Below are 26,835 nucleotides of genomic sequence, written 5' to 3' on the forward strand. Positions count from 1 at the left end.
GTAAATGACAGACGACTTGCCTGCATTAATGTGAAGGGTGATACTGAGATCTGGATTGCAGCACAAAGGCCAGGGGCCTCAAGTACAAAAGGTGCGTACGCACAAAAATGTGGCGTCCGTTCTTTTTCACGGCAAAGTTCAGATGTATCAAGAGTGACATGACCGTGGAAATGTGCGGTGCCTCACGCCAACTGTATGGCCGGCGTACGCACGTTTCTGCAGGTTTTGGTGCTTTGGCGACACTTAGAGGTGATCCTGGGAAACTGTTCTCATAAATCTGCACACCAGAGACACAATTAGCACTGATGAACAATTCATGCCTGGCAACATTTGATTTCAACAATGCAATTGAGGCAAGGACTCAAAGTTCATTTGTTAACCAGTGTATTTAACGAACCACTGATATTTGTGAGGACACCTATTAATTGATCAAGGCGATCATTTATGCCGCCTATATCCCTCGCAATCGCTTCGTGACTAACATGCACTGAAAAAAAAAAGAGTCCTTTGAATTTACTTCATTTGAACATGTACATTGGTTGCACATGATTAAAATGTGTTTCAATTGACATAATTTACCCCTCTTCACCTAAAAAAAAACATGATTTTTTTTTCCAGCGTGCGTGTCCACTCCTGTGTATTAAAATTATAAATTGATTAATCAAAAAGGAGTCAAAGTATTTGATATCCACTTTGATATGCTGATATGCTTCTATTTTATTTCAAAAGATTTATTACAAATACCACACATAGAACATTTACGCATGAACCTTTATCTCACAGGGCTGAGTGTAGGTTACTGTATGAACACATTTGTTATGAGTTATAAAAATACATGGTATTAACCTTGTGGGGTGATCATAGTGAGCCATGTGTCCTCCCATCATTCCTGAGAGAGCAACGTCACCCATGATCGCAGCGATTCTCTCCTCGAACGGGGTGAGGCCCTCCGCGCCGGTTCTTCCTCCTGTTTTTGGCCACCCTTTGGCAGTGGGCAGCTGTCCTCCGCTTCACATCCACTTTAATCTTCTTTTTTAGTTCAGCATGTGCGCGCTATTCTGTCTCCACAGCATTGACAGCCGGACACACGCTGTCCCATTCGCTCCTCTTTCATGTTGTTAACGCCGGAGGACAGTGAGCCAAAGAGGATTTTCTTGCGCACCTCCACTTCATTGAGCAACTTCACATTCAGAAAAAATATTTTTCTTTATTACCTTGCTCATTTTCCTTTTTTTCTGATCATGCATATATCAGGATCTCAGGTGCAGGGTTCATTTAAATGTGATTTGCATATTCAAATGTGGGCGTGGAAAGGGAGGAGTCGGCTACTTCAACATGTGCGCTCATTCCCTCGTTGATTGGAATGTACGAAGGAAATGTGCTTGGATTCATGAGTACGCAGAGTTTCATACATCTGGATATTTTTGTGCTTATGACGTTTTCTGGATTTGAGCGTACGCCATGTTTTAGTAGGAAATCCACGCAAGTCTTTGTACATGAGGCCCCAGGTCTGGCTCAATGGCAGTGGTATTGATGCGCAAGATGTCACGCAGGTGAGAATCAATTAGTCGTGTCCCCACATGGCTCTTGTTAAAGTTCATACTCGAGAATGTCTTCTCACACAAATACGTCAATCCAAACAAGCTCAGCATTTTCTTAGCAAATGTTCGAATCTCATGGAACCTGCCTTTATCCAACTGTTGGTAAAAGTTGGCGAGAGAGAGCTGCTGGTGTCGACTGCGGCTCTCGGCGTCACACTGCAGCTCAATGAGCTCCAGCTGCAACTGGTCAGGAGCATCATCAGGTTCCACGGCGAAAGGTGAGGAAAAAAGCGTGATCTCCTTCTCAATAGCTGCAAAATCCCAAAAGCGTTGCCGGAACTCTTAGAGTTAGAGATAGAATGTCTGCTGCATACTTCCTCGTTTGCGCACTGGTATTGCTCTGTGGGAAAATGGTCATGATTTCTTGCAGCGCTGGGAAGTGTGTGGTATTTGGCTGGGGTTGTGACAGGTGTCTTTTGAAAAGTTGCAGCTTGGTTCCAAAGGCTTTGATGTGTGAATATAGTTGGCTTATGACTGCATCCGGTCCCCGAAGGCAAGTGTTCGGCACGTTCAAGTGCTTTGTTGTGTCAACGAGCAAACCCAAATCAGCCAGCCAAACTGGGTCAAGTAGTTCTCGCATAGGCTGTCCCTTTTCTGACAAGAACTCTCCGATTTGCTGCCTAAGCGAGTAGAAGTGATGCAGTGCAGAGCCACGACTGAGCCATCTCACGTCGGTGTGATAGACATCTCCATATTTAGCATGGATCGCGATTAGAAACTTTTGAAACTGACGGTGGCACAGCACTTTGGAGCGGATATAGTTAATAGCCTTAATCAGCATATTTTATACGCTGGTCAACAGAGCTACGGACCAGACGTTATTAGATTTTATGACTGAGGCTGCGGGCCGGATAAAATTTGACCACGGGCCGCATTTGGCCCCCGGGCCGGACTTTGGACATGGCTGATCTAGGGTTCACAGAAATATGGGCTACAGGTGAGATACACTTTGTGTGGTTTTGGGATTTGGGAGGAAGCCAGAGTTCTTTTGAACAGAATTATCACAATTTATGTTTTTTGTTGCTCACCTGCAGGGATCAATTAGTTTGCTGTGGAGTCTGTTTTAACTCTATTGCTAATAAAAACAAAAGCAACAGTTTGAAGTTTGAAGACTTACCATATCTTTAACTTTGGCAAATTACACCCAGCTACTTCTTCCGGAAATATGGTGCACAGTTTTGGACTGGAGGCAGCGTGGCAGTTTCCACTCAGTGACGGTGTGAATGTGAGTGTGAATGGTAGTCTGTCTATAAATGTGCCCTGCGATTGACTGACAACCAGTCCAGGATATAGGCTGCCTTTCACCTAAAATTAGCTGGGCTTGGCTTCAGCTCGCACATGAACCTAATAAGGCTAAGCGCTTTGGAAAATGGATGGATGGGTTGTCTTGGACTGTGGAAGCTCTGCCCCTGGGAGAAAATCCACTCAGAAAGGTCTGAGTCAAGATTTCGAACACCAAACCCACAATTGCGCAATTGTGAAGCAATTAACAGCAAACACTAAAATCCCTTAAAGTCTCTAAGTATGCCAAGTATTGACTTGAATTAAGAGGACATTTTACACACAATTATTTTAAATCGCAGGGATCTGTTTCATCCAAGCATAAATGAGCCTTAGGGGTAGTTGTGTGTGTATGTGTAGCAGACGGACAGAAACAAAACAAAGACGGCTGTATCAGTCAAAGTCACCTCTGTTCTCTTTATATCCCCCCTCTGTCCCCGTCTATTGAGTTATTCGCTGGCACGTATGGCAATAAAGATAGAACACCTTAATGCGAGAGGAACAGAGTGTTCACCTTATGCGTCTCTGGGGAATGGCAGTGTTACGCTCGCAGCGAATTACTGCCAGCGTTTCAATGTTCTATAGGGAGGGTAAGCTGTATGTTCCTTGGCGTCTTTAATTGCCTCTGGGAGTTTGATCCACAATGCATGCATCTTTTTCTATACATATCGACAGTTGTTTTTTGTGTATAATTGTCATGAACTATATTATATTGAACTGAATAGCTCTCGGGAAGAGTGCGCCACTGAAAAAAATCAATATCACCTACTTGGTTTCTATTGCTATTCTCTTGGTACTACATTAGGTACACCTGCACAAAATAATGAGTTCCTATGCAAGAGGCATTGAAAAAAATATGCCTTTTGAAAAGTTCAGTTGTTCCGCGACTCATAGCATATTGCTCTAAACCACAATAATAAACATGCATACATACTGTACGTATAACTGCACCTTCCATCTGTGCATTTTCTATAATCCTTGTCATCAATTTGGGTCACGGGTAAACTGGATCCTATCCCAACTGAGGGTACCCCATGGAATGGTCGCCATCTAATCACAGGGCGCACATAGACAGGCAACCATTCACACGCACTTCCAAACCTATGGTAAGGCTGCACAATTAATCAAATTTCAAATTCAAAATTTGTCTGCCACAATTACATTAACCTGATATTTACATTTAAAATGCGAGCTGTGCGGGGAGAACATGCAAACTAGTTGAAGACCTGAGCCTGGCACGTTAACCACTCGTGCGCTATGCTGCCCTAACTGGTCAACTTTCCAAACCAAATCTTCCAAACCGAAAGTTTTTTTTTTTTTTAATCAGTCCTATTTGGAATACAGTGATCCCTCGTTTATTGTGCGATGTGGCACCCATGTTTTTTAAACATATTTTTAAGATGTATCAATCTCCCCAGTCCCAAATTTATTAATCTTTCTCACACTCTTATTAACCTCTACCATACTAAAACATTTTCTATACTCTTAAACACTTTTCATATGCTTAAGCATACATATTAACAGCATACAAAGGTATTCACATTGAAGTTAATGCCGAATGTACTGCACAACTGGGAAGAGCATTACAGCTATCACCCTGATATTATTTCCGTCCTTCATTATGTACCAACCAGAAGATTTATTTATGCCATGAGGGCAGCAGTCGAGAAATCCCGTCTATACTGCTAGATAGTTGCTACTGTTATCATCTTCAGCCGGCAGGTACCTTGTTTGGGCGGCATCGTAGGGCTTGACAAAGTATTTTAACGTCGTCCAATGATATGATTTGTCTCACATTTATTGAGAAAGTAACCAAACACAGTTAATGTTGTGTATATTATCCATCCATCCATTTTCTTTTACCGCTTCTACTCACAAGGGTCGCGGGCTGCTGGAGCCTATCGCAGCTATCTTCGGGCGGGAGGCGGGGTACACCCTGAACCGGTCGCCAGCCAATCGCAGGGCACATAGAGACAAACAATCATTCACACTCACATTCACACCTACGGGCAGTTTAGAGTCTTCAATCAACCTACCATGCATGTTTTTGGGATGTGGGAGGAAACTGGAGTGCCCGGAGAAAACCCACCCAAGCACGGGTAGAACATGCAAACTCCACACAGCGACGCTTGCGTTACTTGCGGTTTACCGTTATTGTAAGTTTAATTGTAAAAATGTAACTAATTTTACCTATTAAAGGAGCACCACGACACTTTTTCTGTGGATAGAATTTAGGGAAAGTTACGAGAAACCTTTTTATCAATCTCGTAATCTGAACATTGCTACACTTTATAAAATTTTGAGTTCTAGATGACAGAGGTTTACTTAAACTCAGAACACACAAAATACAACCAAGAGTGGAATTTTATGGTACATTTAATGACATCTACAAGGGATCTAGAAGGAAACACACCAAGGGGGTCTAACTAAAGAAAGAAAAGTAGTAGTAGTGATAAAACGAAGGAAAATAGGCATACGAAAAGGGAAATAGAACATCGTGTGTTGGACTAAAGATGGAAACGTGAGCGTTTACTGCGTCCAGGGTGGACGGGAGAAAGAGTAATTTCCCCGAAATTATTGGGCACTAATATTGTAGTCTGGCAAAAGTGGCTGCGTCTACTCACGGCCGTAGGCGCAAGCTGGTGGGTGGTAGTCTCTCTCTGGAAGTGGCTCAGGAAGCAAGGCAACAGATTTGGTGGTAGAAGAAAAAGATGTAGAAAAAAAAAAGCAAAACAAAGGAGGCGGAAGACGAAAAATGGTTGGTCATCACACCTCATAGGGAGAGTAGGACTGTTTATCTTCCTACCTTTTTTTGTGCCTCGCTGGCAATTTCAGGTTGGAAGCATACCTTGTACCTTCGTAGTAGCTGCTCTGAGCACTTAGCGGTGGCCCATATAGAGGCTGGGAAGTCGAGTCTCCCTCACCAAGGCTCGCGGTTACCGAACCATGTGCCCGAACAAAAGAAAAGGGCTGGGGGGAGTTGTGGTACATGGCCAGCCCGGGTGGCGAGCTGCCAGCAAGACAAGAGGAGAGAAAAAACACATGAGCCAGAAAAAAGCACGAGCGCCAGGGTTAAGTACCCCAGGGGCGTGTCAAAGAGGGGACGGAGAAGACCACACCCATCAGCTTGAATCTTGTCTACAAATTTGATAAAATGGGTTTAAAATCATATATTAATATAAAATAACCTCAACTCGGTACTCTCTTCACTCACAGGTCAAGCACATGGAATCTTCATACTTTAGTTTTGTCAAATCAACTGCTTATGATTCAAATCGCATTTCATGCTGCTTGGAGTCAAATCAAGACAAACAATTCTCAAAATCTCATAGCTGCGTTGGTAAAGTTGACATAATGACACAGATATCAAGACATACATTTTGGAATAAATTTTGCAGAGTTCGTGAAATATCAAAACACATTTATCCTTGGTTAAACATCAAATGAGATTCCGCCCGGTTCGACTTTGCAGTTCCTCTCGACCTACGGGTGGCGCCTTGCGCGCATGTTTGGATATTAAGCAAATAGTTTGTTGCTGTATTTGCATTCCATCGTCGATTGGTCCCTTTTGTGCTGTTGTGAGTTCAAACGAAGAAAGGACTCTTTGATGACTGTAAACCAAGATTTCGAGGGGACATGCTAATTACTTTAGCGTCCAAAGCATCTTGTTGTGGGAGTCTCACAGCAGGGCGGCTTCGAAGGCTGCAGTTTGTCAAACCATGGGGAGCCACTGTGTCATGTCCACAACACTGTGATAGGCACACCGTCAACAAACTCTCTTGGCTTGCCCGCACGCACTGAAAAGCGATGCGTTCAAAGACACTCGTAAATGTCAGTGCTCAGCGCAACTAAGCTTTTCTACTGTACTGTACAGGCATTTTATTCCTTGTAATATGTTTTAATGAATTTTCATTTGTTTTTTTGTATGTTTTAGGCTAGAAAATGGTTATTTTATCGCAACCACAAAAAAAAACGTATAAAGAAATCACATAAGTATAAGCAGAAATGAACTGATATAATATTAATCTGTTAGAAACAAAACATTTTTTAAACACTCTTAACTTTAATAATCGGGAGTGGTAATACATGTCGAACAACATTAATTCTATATAATGAAGTCAAACAAAAGGCTGAAATGAGGTCTATTGAGACCTCATGTATTGTGACTTGGGACATTATTTTCCTTTGAGACATGCATATCTTGAAAGAAAATATTGGTCTAAGTCAAAATTCTACCACTTTCGCTTTGTCAAACCTTAAGGGAGTTTACTGTTACCTCTCTCCCAATCAAACATTCAAGCATTCTTACCTAAGGAAAGGTAGAATTCATTCATTTAAAAATTGTATTCATTCAAAAAAGTAGCCTTTTCTATGATGACATAATAGACTTGCAAATACACACTGTTACATTGGTGCTTACCACATCATTATATCATAACCTCATTTGACAGACCTTTGGGTCCCTCGCATACATAGCTAGTCATAATTGAAAGGAAGAGGGCCCACGGAAAGCAGCTCAACTTGACATGCCCTTCTTTTCACTGGCAACCCATTCTCAGCAACCGGGGCTCTCCCAGCGGCCGCACATTACCAACTAAAGATATGTAAATAGGACTTGGGTGCTGCCTTCGTTATTAGATGTGGGTCGCCGAATAACTTCAAGAGTGCTAATTAAGAGCCCTTTCGTGCCGCGTTGCTTAGCGGTTACACACGTTACGGAACCACTACGCTCGCGGCTTTGACGGCAAAAGCCTGCACACGAGTGTACAGTATTTCTCCCAGGGATGCACCCGAGAGACTGGCAACACTGCTCAGAAAATAACAGGAATTATAAACCTCTTAATATCGAATTGATTTCTAATTAGACAGAATCCTGCTGTCACGGGCGGTACAACTACAGGGTGTCCCATATAAATGTACGCACTCTGTGAATGGCAATTACTCAACTATTATGATTTAGTTGTTTGTCTAATGCAGTGATTCTCATATTGTACTATGTGTACCACTAGCAGGCTCCCTCTAGTGGTAAATAAAATAATCATGGCCTATGTACAGTTCAGTTGTATTTAACTTTTAAGATTGACAGATTTGTAATTACTGTAATAATTAAGGTTTAAAAATCATTTGTTTTCATCATCCATTTCATTTCATTGTTTATTTAGTTGAAATTGTTCATAAACGATGTGCAATACATTTACATTGAATGATTATTTGAGACAGTTTCCCCCCTATATTTAAGCAGTGTCCATGTTCAAACTGTGTGTAATGTTAGTGATTTACATTGGCAATTGACATTGAATATAATTTTTGGGACTAAAACCTCTGTTTTCTTATTGATGAAAACTTACAGTAGGCCTACTATGCTACTGCATTTTAATCTTGGTCATATTGTGGTACTTGGAGAGCTAAATATTTCTTTAGGTGGCGCTTGGAGTAAAAATGAATGAAAAATAAATATTGGAATAGAAATAATCTGTTAATTGATCAAACTGTCACTGTCATTAACTGTACAGATAATGCTTTATATAATTTAACAAATGTCAGAAGTTTGAGCGGCACGGTGGACGACTGGTTAGAACATCTACCTCACAGTTCTGAGGACGTTCAAATCCAGCCTCGCCTGTGGGGAGTTTGCATGTTCTGGGGTTTCTCTGGGTACTCCAGTTTCCTCCCACATCCCAAAAACATGCATGGTTGACTGAAAACTCTAAATTGTCCGTAGGTGTGAATTTGAGTGCAAATGGTTGTTGGTTTACATGTGGCCTGCGATTGGCTGGCGACCAGTTCAGGGTGTACCCCGCCTCTCACCCAGAGTCAGGTGGGATAGGCTCCAGCACATCCGTGACCCGAGTGAGGATAAGTGGTACGGAAAATGGATGGATGGAAGTTTGAAGTTTCCCACTCTCTAGTAAAACTAACTACTACCAGTAATACTGCTACAAGAAAACAACCGGTTGCGCCTCTATTTGCCAAATCGTGCATGTGTGAGGTATTATTTCCTGATTTGCTAGCGTTACATTTCACATCACAATCGGCTCGGTCACACCCATAAGGATTTGTCAGGTTGTCTGCCCCAACTGTTTTCCAAGCAGATCGGGGAGGAAAATTCCCTCAACGAACTCCACAACTCTCAGGATAATCTTTCACAGGCATCCGAGAATTCGGCTTTGATTGCAAAGCAAAAAACATAAAAAATGCTCAAATTTGGCCTGATCATCAGTATGTGTGTCTCCCGCTTTAAGAATCACGATGCATCATCTTTACCAGCTTATGGATTGATCTTCCCACTTTACTATTACCACAGTCACGGCACACGTCAAGGGAGCTTCAATACTGGTAGGAGTGACATACAATGTGTGCATCTTTCTGTGGCGTAATCTCCTCTCCTCTGACAGCACAGCAGAGGCATGCTGGGATAGCTCGCCTATCCATCTCACTCGCCCAGTCTGCCTCCCCCGTTTGCCTCCATACCAGTGTGACTAATTAAATAAAAGCGCCGTCCCCTCTGCTTCTTGATGGCGCATCAAGAGTGAGGGAAGGGAACCCGGGGGGTAGAACTTTCTTTGATGCTGTACAATGTATATCTTACACAAGTCTCGTTTTCTGCTCCTCAGCCATGACTCTCCTGAAGAGCTAAGGCGAAAGACAACAAGGGTGAGTGAATGTGGATCACCTTTATTTGTTTTTGCGTCTCTCCAAACACACTCTCCCTTAAAGGAAGCATCTCACGAGGTTGCGGGTAAGTGGCGGCGTAATGATCCTTGGTGGCATTAATTTGCTACGACAGAAATAAAAACTATCTTGACATTTTGATTTCAAGAATCACAGATTGATGTGACAATGCTGTTTTACTGGACTTAATACATAAGCAAAACTATTTTCCCTTCGGCTGCTGGCATTATACCTCTGATTAATTGTCAACACTCTAACGCATGAGTCACACACTCTTTGTTTTTGTCTGAAAACTATGTTTAGTTTCATTCACATTAATTTGTTTGTCTGCCTGCTGCAGTGTTTGGAGCGCCGATGGCTAATTTGTTACCTTTCAGGGTGCAATCCTGATCATTACTCCCAAAATTGAGAATTCGAGGGTATTATATTCTTGCAGAGATCTTACAAAGTAGATGCAGGTGTATGTAAACAAGTACAAGAAGGTCCCTCGGATTCTTTTAAAGCAGTTTAGCTTAGGATCAAAACATCCAAAAATGCCCTTGTAGATCTGTAGATTCAGACTCTACTTCTTAATTTTCTTCTATTTAATACATCAGAACGGTGTGGTTGTGGTTCACACGTCTGCCTCACTGCTAGGACTTTCTGGTTCAAATTTGTTGGAACATCCCCATGCTTGTGTGGCTTTTCTCCAGGTACTCCGGATTCCTCCAGCATTCCAAAAACATACGCGTTAGGTTCATTGAAAAAAAATGTAAGGTTATATTTGTCATTTTCATCTTCATTTTGGTTTAGTTAGTCTAAGATAATCGCATAGTCACAAACCTACTGTATTATTATGTGACATCCTAAAATGCTAGCTGCTCAAGTGCAGTTGCGCTTATGTTTTTTTTTTTAATTTACAAGAAATGTCAGAAGAAAAAATGCCGTTTACACTGAAATGTGTTTATAAATGTGTGTTCTTTCTAGACAAGAAAATAGTTTGCCGCTCAATGTGAATTTAAGAAATAAAACAGTTGATCTAAAAAAAAAAGAAAAACAATTGGTCATTCATTAAGTGATATGGCTTATTTTTTCTTGTGCATTCATAATTGGTCTTTAACCAATCAAAAATCTAATTCATCCGAATACTCAATTATTCGATAACATTTTTAGTAGGATACTTGAATATTAAAATATTTGATAGCAACAGCCCTACACAGGATCGTTTACAGCAAACACTCATGTACTAAATTTCATAATACCGTATATCCAGTGGCCAACCCTATAATAAAATTAACTGCTTAGACCCTTTAAATGCAGAGGCTAATCAAAACAGCAGCACCTACGGACGCAATGTGTCAGATGAATTCAAGTGTGGTGCCATACTTTATTTTGGAAACCAGTTCCCTACACAGTTTTAAAAGTGATGTTGAGATGTTGTCTTTAACGACAATTAGCGTTTTTGATGTGGTAGCTTCACAATATTGTGTACTTCTAATAGATGCCTCCACGGATAGCGACATGTCCCGCTACAACTTCCTTGTAGCATATCGATACTTGTATTGCTGGCGCTATATAGCTTCCCGTCACTGACCAAAACAATGTTATTTATTTTGGACATTGTGCATTGTGTCCTCTTCAATAAAAGTACAACAAAGCCAAATACTTTAGAACAGATGGAAGGATGCCAAACTGGATCCAACAAAGAAACCATGACTGGCCACATCATCTAGAATTGCCATCATAAACAATTCAGTAAATGTGGCATCAAGGCAAGGGGGGCACGCACATCAGGAGGTGGAAGTGGCCTGTTTTGGCTCGGCGCAGACTGACTCATTGGCAGCCTCTGGCAAGGGTACACTCAGAGGAGGACTCTTTGGCGTTTCGCCACTTCGTCCGTTCTGCTGCGGCCCAAACGGCGTCGTCAGACATCAGTGCCGTAGATCCGAGGTGGCGTGGATGTTCCCGGTCCTTCTCGATGCACATCTTCTTGGATAAGATATAAGATGTCACATTCCTGATAGCGTAACCTCTCTCTGTGATTGCCCCTGCGTAAGACTGACCAAGAGGGTTTGGGCCAGTGCATAACAGAACCTTATTGTTTTGCAGGAACTCTTCCTCAGAATCAGAATCATCTTTATTTGCCAAGTATGTCCAAAAAACACACAAGGAATTTGTCTCCGGTAGTTGGAGCCGCTCTAGTACGACAACAGACAGTCAATTGACACTTTTGAGACATAAAGACATTGAAAAAAAAAAATAAAAACAATCACTGAGCAGTAAAGGGTTGCTAGTTATCTGGTCCTCCCATATCCTCCCATATATTCAGCTGTTACTGTTCAGTCATTTGTTGTCATTAACTGTCCATGGGCGTAAATGTAAGTGCAAATGGTTGTTTGTGCTCTGCCATTGTATGGCGACCACTCTAAGGTGTACCCCGTCTCTCATCCAAAGTCGACTGGGATAGCCTCTAGCTCGACCGCGACCCCAAAGAGGACAAGAGCTATAGAAGACAATGGATACATAGATTATTAACAGTGGTTAATAGAGGTGGGACACACAATACAATATTATCACGATACTTTTCACTTGATACAGCGATTGTATGATAATTGATATACTGAAAGAAAAAAACTGAGGAATGAAAATCCCTCAGTTTTCACTCAAAATCCCACTATGAGTAACTTATACGTAAGTATATGCAACAATATTAAAAGGAATACAATTAGCAAGTTCAGCCAAAAGAGATACTCAATGAAAAGTACCACATTTTGATTGGTTGTTTTACGGTGTTGACAATACAACACGATCGGACAGAATCAGTATCTAATGCTGTTGTACTGGAACTGTACACTCTGTGACATCTTCGGATAGGCTCAACCCCAGTCATTAAACTATAAACTTACAACAGTGTGTTTCTTTTCTTACTATTAAGAGTTAACTAATTTTTACGTTTGTATGACTATTGTACAATTCGTAAATCCAAAGTCCTAGAATGGATTGTCTTCGGCTAGAGAAGTTCCACTCTATTTGTATCAACTCCAGTGTAGCAGCAGTGTGACCTGGACCGGCTCGTTCGTGCTCCACTCATACAGCGGTAGGCACGCATTCATTTATGACAGTGATTGGACCCAGAGCAGTGATGGAATGTGTAGCCCTCTGTGAGTGCCATGCATTCACTCAGCCATGGTCAGTTGGTATCAAGCTCTCTCCTTCTGCAAGCAAACCACAAGCAAGCCTTTATGGACTCACCCCCCCCCCCCCCCTCCCTCCCCCCAAAAAACAACAAAAAAATAAATATTCCATCTATTTTGGGGGAGGGGGTCAGGGGAGCATGTACAGTAATGCAACAAACAATGGTCATAAGATGCCATAAAAAACATTGATTTTGTTGTGGTTTGTATGCTAGACCAGGGGTTCTCAAACTTTACAAGGGTGATTTTTTTTTTTTTATTTTTTTTTTAAGGACCCTAACTTTGTCCTAATGGCAATTGAACTAAACTATCATGTAGGGCTGAAACTACTGATTATTTTATTAATCAATGAATCTGTGGATTTGTTGGATTAATCAATGAATTGGATGAAAGAAAAGCTTCAATTAATTAATTAATCAATTCAAAATCAGGACTATTTCAAATTGACAGTGCAGAACATGCACAAACATAAATTGATTATGATTCAGTTCCTGGTATTGTTTTTGAAATGTCACAAAATAGGCAAAAATGTCGATCATCATTGTCCAAAGTAAAAGCCGTGTCATGGTCTGTTTTGGTTTGGATTGTGTTTGGTTTTGTTTCATGTTTTCCCTGTGTCCCATGTTTTTCCTGTCTTGTGTGCTCATTTAGTTATTGTGTCCACCTGTTCTCGTCAACCTACTTTGTGCCGACTAATCAGTTCCCTCCAGCCACTCGTGTCTTGTCCAGGTGTTCCTCGTTGTCACGTCAATTACTGTGTATTTAGTTCCCTGGTTTCTTTCAGTCCTTGTCGGTTCATTGTCACTGTCACTGTGTCACGTCGTCGCCTGTAGTTTCACTAGTCATGTCTTCTTTCCAGTTTTAGGTTTGTTCAAGTGTTTCATTGTTACTTTGATAATTAGTTTTGGGGACCTTGTTTAGTTCGAGTTTTCCATGTACCTTCTTTGTCATCTTTGTTTTTGGAATTAAATATCATTTGTGAGACTCCTGCACTCCTGCCTTGCTTCCCTTCTTCCCTGGACATGGGTCCTCCACGTTTTGCTTTGCCTTAAAAAAAAACAACAACATTACAGGCCTATGTTGGCAAATATCACAACACAAAGTCTGCTTTCATGGACGACTACAGAAATTTGAAAATATTTAGTGTTGAGAGGCTGAAATTCCAAGAATTTGGGCAATTTTAAGAAATGTCTCTAAACGGTTAATCGATTATCAAAATAGTTGTCAATTAAATTGATAATCGATTAATAGATAAATTGCTGCACCTGTACGTCTAAAGTTAGAGAACTATCGTTCTAGACATTTTGTGTAGGCGCACATGTATCACAGAGGCAGAAGGCAATAATAGAGCAGATCACATTAACATAAAGTATGGAGTCGCACTGTATCAGTGCTCCGATGGGCCTCTAACTCTTACTTTAATAACCATCGGTTTGGTGTCAGTTGCGTGAATCCTTTTCATTACAGGCTTGGCCAGTTACAGCTTGTTTTTATTGCACCCTGATTGGTCATCGCTATAAAGCAGAAGCGTGCGAGAGCTGACGCGAGCTGAAGATGATGGAAAATAGCAAAAGTAATTTCCTGTAACTAGCCAAAATAAAGTCTGGCCCGTAGGAGTCAAGGAAAAAGGGCGTTAGTCATTACCGTAGTATCCACTGACCTTCACCACTGCTCTCATTGCTCGCTAATATCCTGCCGGCAATTTTTTGACCTCTCGACTGCTGAATCATCCTTGATCAATTATTCTAATATTTGTGTGACAATGTTTTTTATCGATTTGCACATTTACGCGGATTGCAGCATATTTTATTTAATCAAGCAAAACTCTGCATTTAATTAACTTATTTGCGAGTACAGGGGTACTTTTTCATAAACCTCTACCTTATCGAGACATGTTCATCCGTGACTTATGTTTATGTGCTCGAGGCTTTTATGGCATCATTACCAGCAACTGAGATCAAATAACATTCTACTGTAAATAGCTATCTACGGCACACCCGGTACTCTCTCTAGTTTAATTTTGACATGTACAGTGGAACTTCCAAAGTTGAACACAATATGGCAAGTTATTCTCACTACAAAAAAGAAGAAATTTCCTTCTATTGGAAAGCTTTTTTTTTTAAACCACAACAATATCTAGACTAGAAATCAGTTTTACGTAAAGTTTTCATCAGTGAAATAAACAGTTCATTTAGTTAAAAAATAAGAACATTTATAAGTGACCCCAAAATCTTGAATGGTAGCATATGTTTAAGATGAGCTTGCCAAAGAGTCAAATAAAACAAAAGTAAAGTAAAACTGCTCATCCTTTGAAGACATGACAGGACACAAAATGGCGAGGGGAATTGTAAGGTGTTTCCTAGTAGTGCTTTTTTTTCGGTTAGCTGTAAGTAATATAGGGAGTCCTCAGTTTATGATGGTTCTGGCATACAAGGTTTTGAGGTTACTAAGTGAGTCAGCTCAGTTACAGCTATTTTTACGATTATAGTCTACAAGTGTTTTTCATACAAATATTTACTGTAATACCATCACGTATCATTAACCTCTGCGTTAGTTGGTTCATGGAGACTATAATGTGTTGTTTATTGCTTCTTGAAGATGAGGTAAACTTACCACCATTCGTATGGTGTTAGTCAGACAAAATTGTCTAAAACAGGCAGTTAAAAAAAGTTTTGGGCTTTTTGTGGCTGTGTGTTTTTTAAAGATCACCTTTTCTGGCATTACTTAATCACCCTGCATGGTTAACACTGTTACAAAATAGATTGGTGACCAGTTCATGGTGTAAACTGCCTCTCAGCTAGTCAGCTGGAAAAAGGCTCCAGCTCACCCGCAAACCTAGGACAAGCGCTATTAAAAAAAAAAAAAAAAAGTTTGGATTGCAGTATTTAATTGGGTAGAATGGTGATTTAGTGTTTATTACATCTGTCTCACAGAACTTCACATCTTGTGTGGTTTTTAGGGATTTCCTGATAAAAAAAAATTTGCACCAGAGTCTGTCTTTGGTTTTAAGAATATGTCGATACAGAGTCCCGTTCCAATACCTCGACAATGCATTAAAAATAGAGCATGCATCCAAATGTCATCCATCCATCCATTTTTTTCCGCTTATCCGAGGTTGGGTCGCGGGCGCAGTAGCTTTAGCAGGGAAGCCCAGACTTCCCTCTCTCCAGCCACTTCCTCCAGCTCTTCCGAGGGGATCCCGAGGCGTTCCCAGGGCAGCCGGGAGACGTAGTCTCTCCAGCGTGTACTGGATTGTCCACGGGGTCTCCTCCCAGTGGGACGTGCCCGCAACACCTCACCAGGCAGGCGTCCAGGAGGCATCCATCTGAGCCCCTCTCGGATGAACGAGCTTCTCCCCCTATCTCTAAAGGAGAGTCCGGACACCCAGCGGCGGAAACTCATTTCGGCCGCTTGTATCCAGGATCATGTTCTTTCGGTCACGAGCTGTGGGTCATACGTGAGGGTAGGAACGTAGATCGACTGATAAATAGAGACCTTCGCCTTTCGGCTTAGCTCCTTCTTCACCACAACGGACCGATACAAAGTCCGCATGCCACTGCAGACGTGGCACCGACCTGCCTGTCGATCTCCCGTTCCATTCTTCCCTCAATCGTGACCAAGACCCCAAAATATTTGAACTCCTCCACTTGGGGCAGGATCTCATCCCCAACCTGGAGAGGGCACTCCACCCTTTTCCGTCTGCGGACCATGGTCTCAGATTTGGAGGTGCTGATTCTCATCCCAGTCGCTTCACACTCTGCTGCGAACCGCTCCAGTGAAAGTTGGAGATCACGGCTTGATGAAGCCAACAGAACCACATCATCTGTAAAAAGAGATGCAATACTGAGGCCGCCAAACCGGACCCCTCTACACCTAGGCTGCGCCTAGAAATTCTGTCCATAAAAGTTATGAACAGAATCGGTGACATAGGGCAGCCATGGCGGAGTCCAACCCTCACCGGAAATGAGTCTGACTTACTGCGGCAATGCGGACCAAACTCTGACACTGGGTGTACAGGGACCGAACAGCCCGTATCAGGGGCTTCGGCACCCCGTACTCCCGAAGCACCCCCCACAGGACTCCCCGAGGGACATGGTCGAACGCCTTCTCCAAGTCCACAAAACACATGTAGACTGGTTGGGCGAACTCCCATGCACCCTCAAGGACCCTGCCGACGGTATAGAGCTGGTCCACTGTTCCACAGCCAGGTCGAAAACCACACTGCTCCTGGTTTTCTCCGGGCACTCCGGTTTCCTCCGACATCCCAAAAACATGCATGGTAGTTTAATTGAAGACTCTAAATTGCCCGGAGGTGTGCATGTGAGTGTGAATGGTTGTTTGTTTATATGTGCCCTGCGATTGGCTGGCAACCAGTTCAGGGTGTACCCCGCCTCCTGCCCGTTGATAGCTGGGATAGGTTCCACCGCTCCCGCGACCCTTGTGAGGTTAAGCGGCTCAGATAATGGATGGATGGATGGTTCCGGGAGAACCGGAACATTTGTCATGGTTCCAATAAATTCTCAATGCCATGTCTTAAGGCTATAATGACGTTCCATGCAACTATAGAGTGGGTGGGATATGTCACGTGCGTGACTTTGCTCATCTACAAATGACACGATTGATTTATGACCACAAGCTTTAAAAAAAATAATCACACTTAATAAACTTATGTTTGAAGTTAAGTAATTTTGTGTCACAATTGCTAACCTGTCTGACGTTCTCTCAATTTGCTGACGACGCCATTCAGCAAGGCCACTTTATATTAGGCATTCCAGACTTATTTAGAAATAGTGTCTTTCAGGTGTGGTGCAACAGGCCAATGGAATCAAGGCAGACTGTCTGTGTGTGTGCTCTTTGTCCACCAAATGATGAGGAAAAATGTGTAATTTCTCTTATAATACACTCAAGTATAATACGCACCCACAAAATTGACCCCAAAAATCAGGAAAACCCTTCTACCTCCTGTATGCATAATACACACCATGAATTTGGTGCTATCCAGGCTAAAAACATCACGTATTATCTGCACTTTATCATGTTTTTCAAATAAATATTCTGCTCTGTGTGCATATACTGACGTGTTCCTTACCATTTCTACTGAAGTTTTCATATTAGCAAATAAAAAAGATGGCAATGGGATTCTAATCAATGCTCAATGATGCGTATGTCTAAGAATAGGTATAACATTTTAATAGTACTGTATCAATGATCACAGGAGACTTTAGTTCATTTATCTTTGTTTATTTTAAAACAACAAAACACGGCTAATGTGGGCCGTAGCCGACACCAGAGCAACTGTGTCAAAAACAGAACACAACTGATAGTTTCTAGCTCTCAGAGTCCCTCTCTCTCTTCTTGTTCCCACACCTGTGAGTTGAGCGATGTCTTAAAAATCACTTGTAAATAGGACCACTCAGCGCAACAGAGGATGACATGCTTGCCACAACCCCTCAACAAAAACAGACAGTTCGTTACAGGACTGTAGAGTCTTCAAGGACCACGGAAGACGCTAGTCTGTTTATCTTGGGGTTTATTGTGAAACACAAAAAAACAGAGCTACTGTGTGGTCCGTAGCCGATGCCAGAAACAACAGAACGAAATGTACCAAACGGGACAGTTAGCTTGCTTGCTCCGCCAGTCTCTATCGCTCTCTCTCTCTCCCTCCTGTTCCTACACACCAAGCTGTGCGATGCGTTCAAAACTGCTCAGAAAAAACAGTGCTAAGGGCAGCAGCTCAGCGACTAAATACAGCATGCTCCTACCACCGCTCAAAGCAACACACAACAATAAAAACACATTGCCAGTTCATTGCAATACTGTTAAAAGTAGTCTTACCGGGTGGGTGCTTTTTCTTGGAGTTCCTCCATAATGTCACATTAGCTTAGCTGAGCTGCTTCACAATTCCCTCCTGAGTCAGCAACAGTGATCACTTTGTTCTTAAAGGCAGCAGCGTAACTTGACCTTTTATTCTACATTTTTTAACTTTGGAGATGTGCTCTATGAAGTGGAAGAATTAAATCTGCCGAAGACTCTAAATATGATAACAGATGGCAACATAGTGTCCACCCGTGACACCGTCATGATTCTCGTGAGTGCGTTTGGATATTTACTCCGGCGCTGCTCTGCTACAGACCGGTCAAAATCTCAAAACGCTGTTGGAATGTTCGCAACAGTCCCTGAGTAGAGTTAGGGCATGGTTTGAATTTGAGGTATTCCGGTCCTGATTCCGGTTCCTCATTTCAATTCCAGTTCCAAACGATTCTTTATTCCGATTCTTTTCGGGGTGTGGATCAAAAAATTTGGCATGGTTTAAATAAAGGGTGTCCAAATTACGAACATCGATTTTCTTAGTGGCCTGCAGCATAGACTAAAATGAATATTTGACTCGGGGTTCTATATAACCAGTATCAATATCAAACCTATGAAATAAAAGGCAATTTGTGTGGAACTAACCCAATTGACTTAAAACGAAAAAGAGTAATGAATGGAACCAAATGCTCTGTAAAACGTTGATTCCTTTACCTACCCACCAATGAGACACAAGGTTAGTGTTTGTGATACAGTGAGATGTTTTTGTGAATTTTGTCCCAATTCATTGTGACATAAAGTTGCTAGTTTGACCTTTAGTGAAGTTTTAGCTCAATGTTAAGATTGTAATGCGACTGTTTCTACTTACTTTCCAGTATGGTAAAGTAATTTATATTTTTGTGTCTGTCATCAGCTCTTACGTTGGTTTGAAGACTAAAATAAACGCTAAAAACCATCAGTGCAACCCACCGTTCAACTTGTTAGGTGCCTCATTGGTGGCATAGATCTATTTTATTGTTTCACTCACCCAATTGACTTGACTGAAGTTCCGCGGGGTGTCGGCTGAGGCTCGGAGCGGGACGGAGGACGTCAGACTTCTACACAATGTGAAAGCCTCCTTTGCCCAATATAATCTTAATCCAAGTGTTGCACTGATATGACTGGTCATTTACTTTAACATAGTTAAGGCACACTTTTGTCCGCTGCTGCCGTTGGGCACAACCACGTCTTCGTGCGTGTTCTTCTTCGTTGGTTTTCGCTACTTCTTCTTCGGGGTCGTTGGACTGTAGGCATTTTTAATTTGAACGATTACGGGAGAACAACAAAGGGTGTATAACAAACTATTGACATGAACTTTTTTTATGTACCAAATACTTATTTCCCATTATAATTTGCGAATAAAGTCTTTAAAAATCAGACAATGTGATTTTCTGGATTTTTTTTCTCATTTTGTCTCTGAGGTGAGGTATACCAGTGATGAAATTTACAGGCCTCTCTCATCTTTTTAAGTGGGAGAACTTGCAGATTGGTGGCTGACTCAATACTTTTTTGCCCCACTCTATATGCGCATTGTACATGAGAAGTTATGGTAATATAGGGTTGAGAAGTAGTTCCAGGTTCGGCCCCGAAGACCCTGGATGAAAACTCAAATTAAACTTTTCTACACAAAGGAGCAATTAGTGCCACATAATGGCCATTTCCTCTCTGCTTTAGCACAGTTGAAAACTAATCGAATTAATCCACCCCTATGTATTTGCATATAGTCCGTTAAGATTAAGAGTCCTTTCCGTTAGTGTTTGCTGAACAGTCAGCGTTATCTGGAGAGCCCCCCGCCCCGAAAGGGGAACGAGAATAAAACTCTTTGCTGATGTTGTCAGCGGAAAGGGGAAGTGAGGACGAGGGTTCGAAAAGGGGGAATTCCTTGAGTCCTTCTTATTTGTCAGGTGAGTTTCAGCAGAAAGTAACAGAAGGATACTTAATATTGGAATCTCTCCAAGGTTGTGTGTGTGATGTCTTTAAATTGGGGTAGACTGGCTGTAGTATTTACATTATTCATGCAGCCGTCTCAGCCACTTAACTGCACTTTTATCCCCCTCAGCCTCGTCGTAACGTAAGTGTACTGTGATGGAATATGCTGATAACCACTGAGAAGGCAAAAAAACAAGTACTACAGGATGTTGACGAAAAAGTGGAAAGTCATCCTGCCATTGGGTGCAAACTTTGCATCGGAATTTACTAGCTGACAGTGCTGTCTTGGCTGCAGATGCTTATTTCGTGAAGTTTGACTATCCATACAATGATCTTTTGAGCCATTTCTTGCTACGCTAGGCACAGGACTACTACCTTGGTACAAGGTACAATCACTCATGATGTGATACATTCATTACATCTGTGTTAAATACATAATATTTCATAGCAATTCAGTCAACATCAATCTCCATTTTGGAAAAAGAAGACTGCCACGACTATAGTGCGAAACCAATCTTTTTAGCGACATCTTAATGATAGTCGCAGGACCAGCCTCACTCAACAAGTTCAATGGCTGCCTACCATTTCCTATTATTCATTCATTCATTCATTTTCCGTATCGCTTATCCTCACTTAGGTTGCGGGCATGCTGGAGCCTATCCAAGCTATCTTCGGGCGAGAGGCAGGGTACACCTTGAACTGGTCACCAGCCAATCTCAGGGCACATATAAACAAACAACTGTTCGCACTCATATTCACACCTACAGGCAATTTTGAGTCTTCAATTAACCAACCATGCATGTTTTTGGGATGTGGGAAGAAACTGGAGTACCTGGAGAATACCCACGCAGGCACGGGGAGAACATGCAAACTCCACACAGGTGAGGCCGGATTTGAACCCCGATCCTCAGAACTGTGCGGCAGATGTGCTAACCAGTCGGTCACCGTGCCGCCCATTTCGTATTAGTTAGGATAAATTACAAATTTGAAAAATTATTTAGATTTCATGCTAATTCATTCTAAATCTATCAACATTTTGGAAAATGTTCCCCATTTTGTATTGAGCTTAAAAAAAAAAAAAACTAATCAATTCCTGAAAGTGAAATTTCCAACCCATCCATCCATTTTCTACCGCTTATCTGAGGTCGGGTCGCGGGGGCAGTAGCTTTAGCAGGGACGCCCAGACTTCCCTCTCCCCAGCCACTTCATCCAGCTCTTCCGGGGGGATCCGAGGTGTTTCCAGGCCAGCCGAAAGACGTAGTCTCTCCGGCCTGTCCTGGGTCGTCCCCGGAGTCTCCTCCCGGTGGGACGTGCCCGGAACACATCACGGGGGAGGCGTCCGGGAGGCATCCGAATTAGATGCCCCAGCCACCTTATCGAGGTCTTCTCGATGTGGAGGCGCAGCGTCTCTACACTGAGATCCTCCCGGATGACCGAGCTTCTCACCCTATTTCTAAGGGAGAGCCCGGACACCCTGCGCAGGAAACTCATTTCGGCCGCTTGTTCTTTTGGTCACGACCCACAGCTCGTCACCATAGGTGAGGGTAGGAACGTAGAGCGACTGGTAACTAGAGAGCTTCGCCTTTCGGCTTAGCTCCTTCTTTGCCACAACGGACCGATATAAAGTCCGCATCACTGCAGACGCTGCACCGATCCGCCTGTCGATTTCCCGTTCCATTCTTCCCTCACTCGTGAACAAGACCCCAAGATACTTGAACTCCTCCACTTGGGGCAGGATCTCATCTCCCCGACCTGGAGAGGGCACGCCACCCTTTTCCGACTGAGGACCACAGTCTCAGATTTGGAGGTGCTAAATTCTCATCCCACCCGCTTCACACTCGGCTGCAAACCGCTCCAGTGAGAGTTGGAGATCATGGCTTGTTGAAGCCAACAGAACCACATCATCTGCAAAAAGTAGAGATGCAATACTGAGGTCACCAAACCGGACCCCCTCTACGCCTCGGCTACGCCTTGAAATTCTGTCCATAAAAGATATGAACAGAATCGGTGACAAAGGGAAGCCTTGGTGGAGTCCAACCCTCACCGGGAACGAGTCCGACTTACTGCCGGATATGCGGACCAAACTCTGACTCCGGTCGTACAGGGACCGAATAGCCCGTATCAGGGGGTTCGGTACCCCGTACTCCCAAAGCCCCCCCACAGGACTCTCCGAGGAACACCGTCGAACGCCTTCTCCAGGTCCACAAAACACATGTAGACTGGTTCGGCGAACTCCCATGCACCCTCGAGGACCCTGCCAAGGGTGTAGAGCTGGGCCACTGTTCCACATTCCAAATTTCCAAACCTATCTCATTAATTGTAATCCACTGGAAAACATTTTTAAAAGAAAGTAAATTTAAGTAGTGATGAACGAGCCCTTGCAGCCCTCTTTTCATGGTGAATCCTAAAAATTATCATATTTTGGCGCCATGTTCCGCCTACATTAGAAGGCATAGGCAAACCCATCCATCCATTTTCATCCACTTATCTGAGGTCGGGTCATAGGGGCAGTAGCTTTAGCAGGGATGCCCAGACTTCCCTCTCCCTTCCAAGGCCAGCTGGGAGACATAGTCTCTCCAGCGTGTCCTCGGTCGTCCCCGGGGTCTCCTCCCGGTGGGACGTGCCTGGAACAGCTCACAGGGGAGGCGTCCGGGAGGCATTTAAATCAAACCGCCTTTGCAATTTAGTAGCATCTAAAAAAATATGTGGCTCTCCAAGTACCACCATAATGACCAACATTAACTAATACTAAACTAATTAACATAATTAGTAGAAAAGTAGTAATCAATGTATTGCACAAAAATTTTATGAAAATTGTACCTGAGATTAAATGACAAATATATTAAACTTGAAAGTTAAATACAACAAAACTGTTCCTACACAAATGTACTGGACTGGATTCAAAAATGTTTAAGCCACTGTAACATTATGCACAGTTTGATTATATAATTGAGTAATTCTTCGCATGCAATTAGAGGGAGACCATGTAAAACTGGTTAAAGATACCTTCTTCTGATTGGGGCTCATTTTGGTGAATTCCCGTCCTGGAATATCCCTGAAATGGCTACTTCACAGCAAAATGGATGAATTCCTGTTTAATTTCAGCCATGGATACTGGTGACTTTTTGTACTTCTTGTTAAGATAGACATGCCCACCCAATTCCATGTGAATTGGTGAAACTGGTGTCGGGGGCTTCCCACCGGGATAGACATGCTTGCAAAAATTGGTGAGTTTTCAGGCGACTCATTCATCGGAAGAATAATAAATAGCAATTCCAAGAAGGCCTTTGCATCGCCAGGTACCTGGGCCCTAAAATGTGAATATTGCAAGGAAAGATCTGAGCTATATTTATATCTTCATATCTATCTATCTTCATATTCACGTTTAGATGACGTGACCCGCGTTAATACGTCTGCTGTGCTATCAACTGAATCACTGTTTAATGACAGCTAATGAACACGGCGAGAGTGCTGCTCTGTTTACCACTCCTCTCCCTGAGATAGCTTTCTCCTGTTTTTACCAGAAAAAGTAGAGGGGAAAAAAAGCTCAGGAGCCTCCAATGAAACCGACTGCCTCTGGGCTCAATTAGCTTGCAAAGATTAGGCATAATGGAGACGAGAGTGCGTGTGAGCTCCGTGGTGTTGCGTTGTTGATACGGAAGTTCATGGGTGGAATGGAGACCGCTGGGATATTGTGATGGCGCGATGTGCTGTGAATTTGTAGATAAAAGATGTGGGGGGGGGGGGCATGGGGGCATTATTTGTTCCTGGAAAGTGTTGTTTTTTTGGGGTAGCTCATTCTGTAGCAACCTTATGTGGACCAGATAGTCACATGTTCAGTGATCTGCTGTGGGCTAAGTACTATATGGAAAATAATAAGCCAATTCATTTGTCAGTTTTTTGGATCAAGGCAACAAACCAACGACTGTCCTCACAGAATCAATCAAAAGTATGCATGACTATAGTGAAATATCAAAGGTCAAGCACCGTCATTAACCCTGAATTAACTGCATGCAATGTTAGAAGTTTCCATTTTAATTCATTAATTTTCTTTACCGCTTCTCCTCAATAGGGTCATGGGGGAACTGGAAGCTTTACCACCTGACTTCGGACTGGACTGGTCGCCAGTCAAATATTGTACTTAATATTTTCCTGGATGATGCATTTTGGATTAGCCATTGAAGTTGGTAATAGTGAAAAATGAAGTGAAACAGTCAATGATTTTCTTTTTTTTGGTCACCTTTTTCATGCCTTTGGTGTTTGCATGTCTGTTTATGGCAGCAGTGAACTCAACTCACTTCACAACAAGCAGCAGTTTTGCAAATGGAGAACAATTATGCAAAAAAAAAAAAAAAAAAAAGGCTTCAAGCTGTTTGTCACTCCCAGTTGAATAATACTGTCAACCTAAATAAAAAAAACGGAGAATTACACAATTTTTATTTAAAACAACCACACAACTTTGTCTTCCACTAACTTAATGCTAACACACAATGCCACAGACCGGCTAATAAATAGCATCAGTAGTTGCAATGTTATAACCAGTGAAGCAACGGATATTTGAACACAAACGTAGCATCAACATATGTAGACAGACAATAGAACAACGCTCACAGTCATAAATTTATCTTTACTTGAGATGCATCATCTAATTTTCCATATTAACAAAGACATTTCAAAATTGTGTTGGTTTTTATGGGGGTGTGGAGGCGAGAATTCCTTTCATTGGGAAAATATGAATGAATAAAAATGGAGATAAATGTTTTTTTGTCACTAATGTATCATTACTGATAATGGGTATACAAAGATGTTTTGGGATTTTTTTTAAATCGCCACAGAAATAGGAACTGGTTGACCCCTTTTGCCCCGTCTCGACCCATTTAAAAAAAAATAAAATAAAATGTAGTTCTGTGTGACTTTTGGAATCTTAGTTATTGCTATCTTAATGCCAAAGCTCCACTGTAGATCAATGTGTCATTTGTGTCAGCCATCATATTCAAATACAAGCAACTAAGCTTGAATGTGTCGGAATAAATTGACTCTGCCGACCTCGGCGCTTACCTAAGGAGTCTTGATATAACAGTGGCGAAAATAAGCATGTTGCGGCCCTTCAGCAGCGTCCATATTGACGGTCACCTTCACGCCACGTGGGGAAACAAACAAATCGCAACGCAGGTGGAAGGAGGAGGTCGCCAGGAATGTCATATTGTGTCACTTTAAATATGCAATCCGATTAACATAGCATGGATGTAAATCTGAGGGGGCAAAAAATGACTCACTCGCCTATCGAGGTGGTCGGCGTCCTGCTGCGAGTGCTGGATAAAGCACCGCTTTTATTTTTCCGCTCGCTCTCAACCCTTCCTCCTGCTCCTCCAGTCACCTTGCCTTTAGGGCTTACCACCATCCTTTCAGTGTGAAATGACGAGTAAAGATTAATGCACAGCCGTGTACAAACCTGCCTTGGGGGGGGTGTAGTGGGGTGTGGGTGGTGGGAATCTTATAATTAACACCACAAGGGCCACAAGCGTTTTTTTTTTTTTTTTTTTTTAAGAGGTGCCTGGGGTTTGATACCTTGATCAAGAAGGAGAAAAAGCCCCTTGTGAGGTAACTGATGTGGACTGGGACAACTGGAAGGGGAACAAAATGCTTCGTTCTTACTGGAACTAATTGGTAAGGCCCTAAGCGAAAGCTGTTGTTGGCAGTGGAACCTCAATAGTTTTCCAAAGACACAAATGAGGAGAACCACTACAGAAAACAAAGGAACGGATGCAGTCCTGCAGCCAGACACTCATATTCCATTTCTGGTTCTATGCTTGCCAAACATACTTTTGGAGTTAATCATTTAACTTCATTGATGGTTTGGATTCATCTGAACTGTCGTGGTCAGATAGCACGTAGTGTATGTGCAAGAAATATATTGTACGAGTAACCCTAAAGAACTGTCTCTGGCCATTAAATGCTAAAACTGTTTACTTTGACATTTACTCGCAGCATTTAGTTTTCTCCATCAGGTTGCTAAGCAACCAGTGGGAACTCAAAAACTTGATTATGCCAAAGTTGCCAACCAAGGAATATCCCAGCCTGTAAGCCCCTTTCCATAGTGATATGTATTGTTATTTTTGCACATTGGTTTTGATAAAAATGAGTAAGTCTCTCTCGGTTCACACTCTTTCTGCCGAGCCCAGCAGCTTTTGGCAGCTGCAGCAATATTGTTTTTTTGTTGTTGTTTTTTTGTGTACATTAGTGATGCATTGATCTCAACAGAACTGTCAGCAAATAAAGATGCATGTTTGGGCTCACCTTTATACAGTAGAATGCTCAAAGTTGAATTTAGT

At 42.3% G+C, this 26,835-nt stretch overlaps 1 protein-coding gene and 2 long non-coding RNA genes across 7 annotated transcripts in view; 2 read left to right on the forward strand and 1 right to left on the reverse strand.

The window, feature by feature from the left end:
* The window catches only part of cd276 (CD276 molecule), a 143,076-nt gene that overhangs the window by 104,919 nt on the left and 11,322 nt on the right, over window positions 1–26,835 (forward strand). For 2 of the 3 annotated variants that reach the window (XR_009787410.1, XM_061765673.1), the window contains exon 7: window positions 9,497–9,536. Coding sequence is in view for 2 of the 3 variants with exons in the window: in XM_061765673.1 (XP_061621657.1) it covers window positions 9,497–9,519 (23 nt within the window). In the remaining variant the exon portion in view is untranslated. Of the gene's footprint in view, window positions 1–9,496; window positions 9,537–9,894; window positions 13,712–26,835 lie in introns of those variants that run through there. The other variant, XM_061765674.1, reaches the window with a different exon arrangement.
* LOC133474213 (uncharacterized) lies at window positions 1,109–9,482 on the forward strand. 2 transcript variants are annotated; one of them, XR_009787415.1, is made up of 3 exons: window positions 1,109–1,553; window positions 1,711–1,819; window positions 9,278–9,482. It is a non-coding gene; the product is annotated as an uncharacterized LOC133474213 (long non-coding RNA). The 2 variants fall into 2 exon arrangements; XR_009787416.1 differs by lacking the exon at window positions 9,278–9,482 and adding an exon at window positions 9,125–9,218.
* Window positions 11,906–26,835, reverse strand: part of LOC133474212 (uncharacterized) — an 80,068-nt gene continuing 65,138 nt past the window's right edge. For both annotated transcript variants that reach the window (XR_009787413.1, XR_009787412.1), the window contains 2 exons: window positions 13,667–13,774; window positions 11,906–12,036 (listed from right to left, as the gene is read on the reverse strand). This is a non-coding gene — a long non-coding RNA (uncharacterized LOC133474212). The remainder of the gene's footprint in view (window positions 12,037–13,666; window positions 13,775–26,835) is intronic.

The sequence above is a fragment of the Phyllopteryx taeniolatus genome, chromosome 2 (genome assembly GCF_024500385.1).
Source record: "Phyllopteryx taeniolatus isolate TA_2022b chromosome 2, UOR_Ptae_1.2, whole genome shotgun sequence".
Taxonomy (NCBI): domain Eukaryota; kingdom Metazoa; phylum Chordata; class Actinopteri; order Syngnathiformes; family Syngnathidae; genus Phyllopteryx; species Phyllopteryx taeniolatus.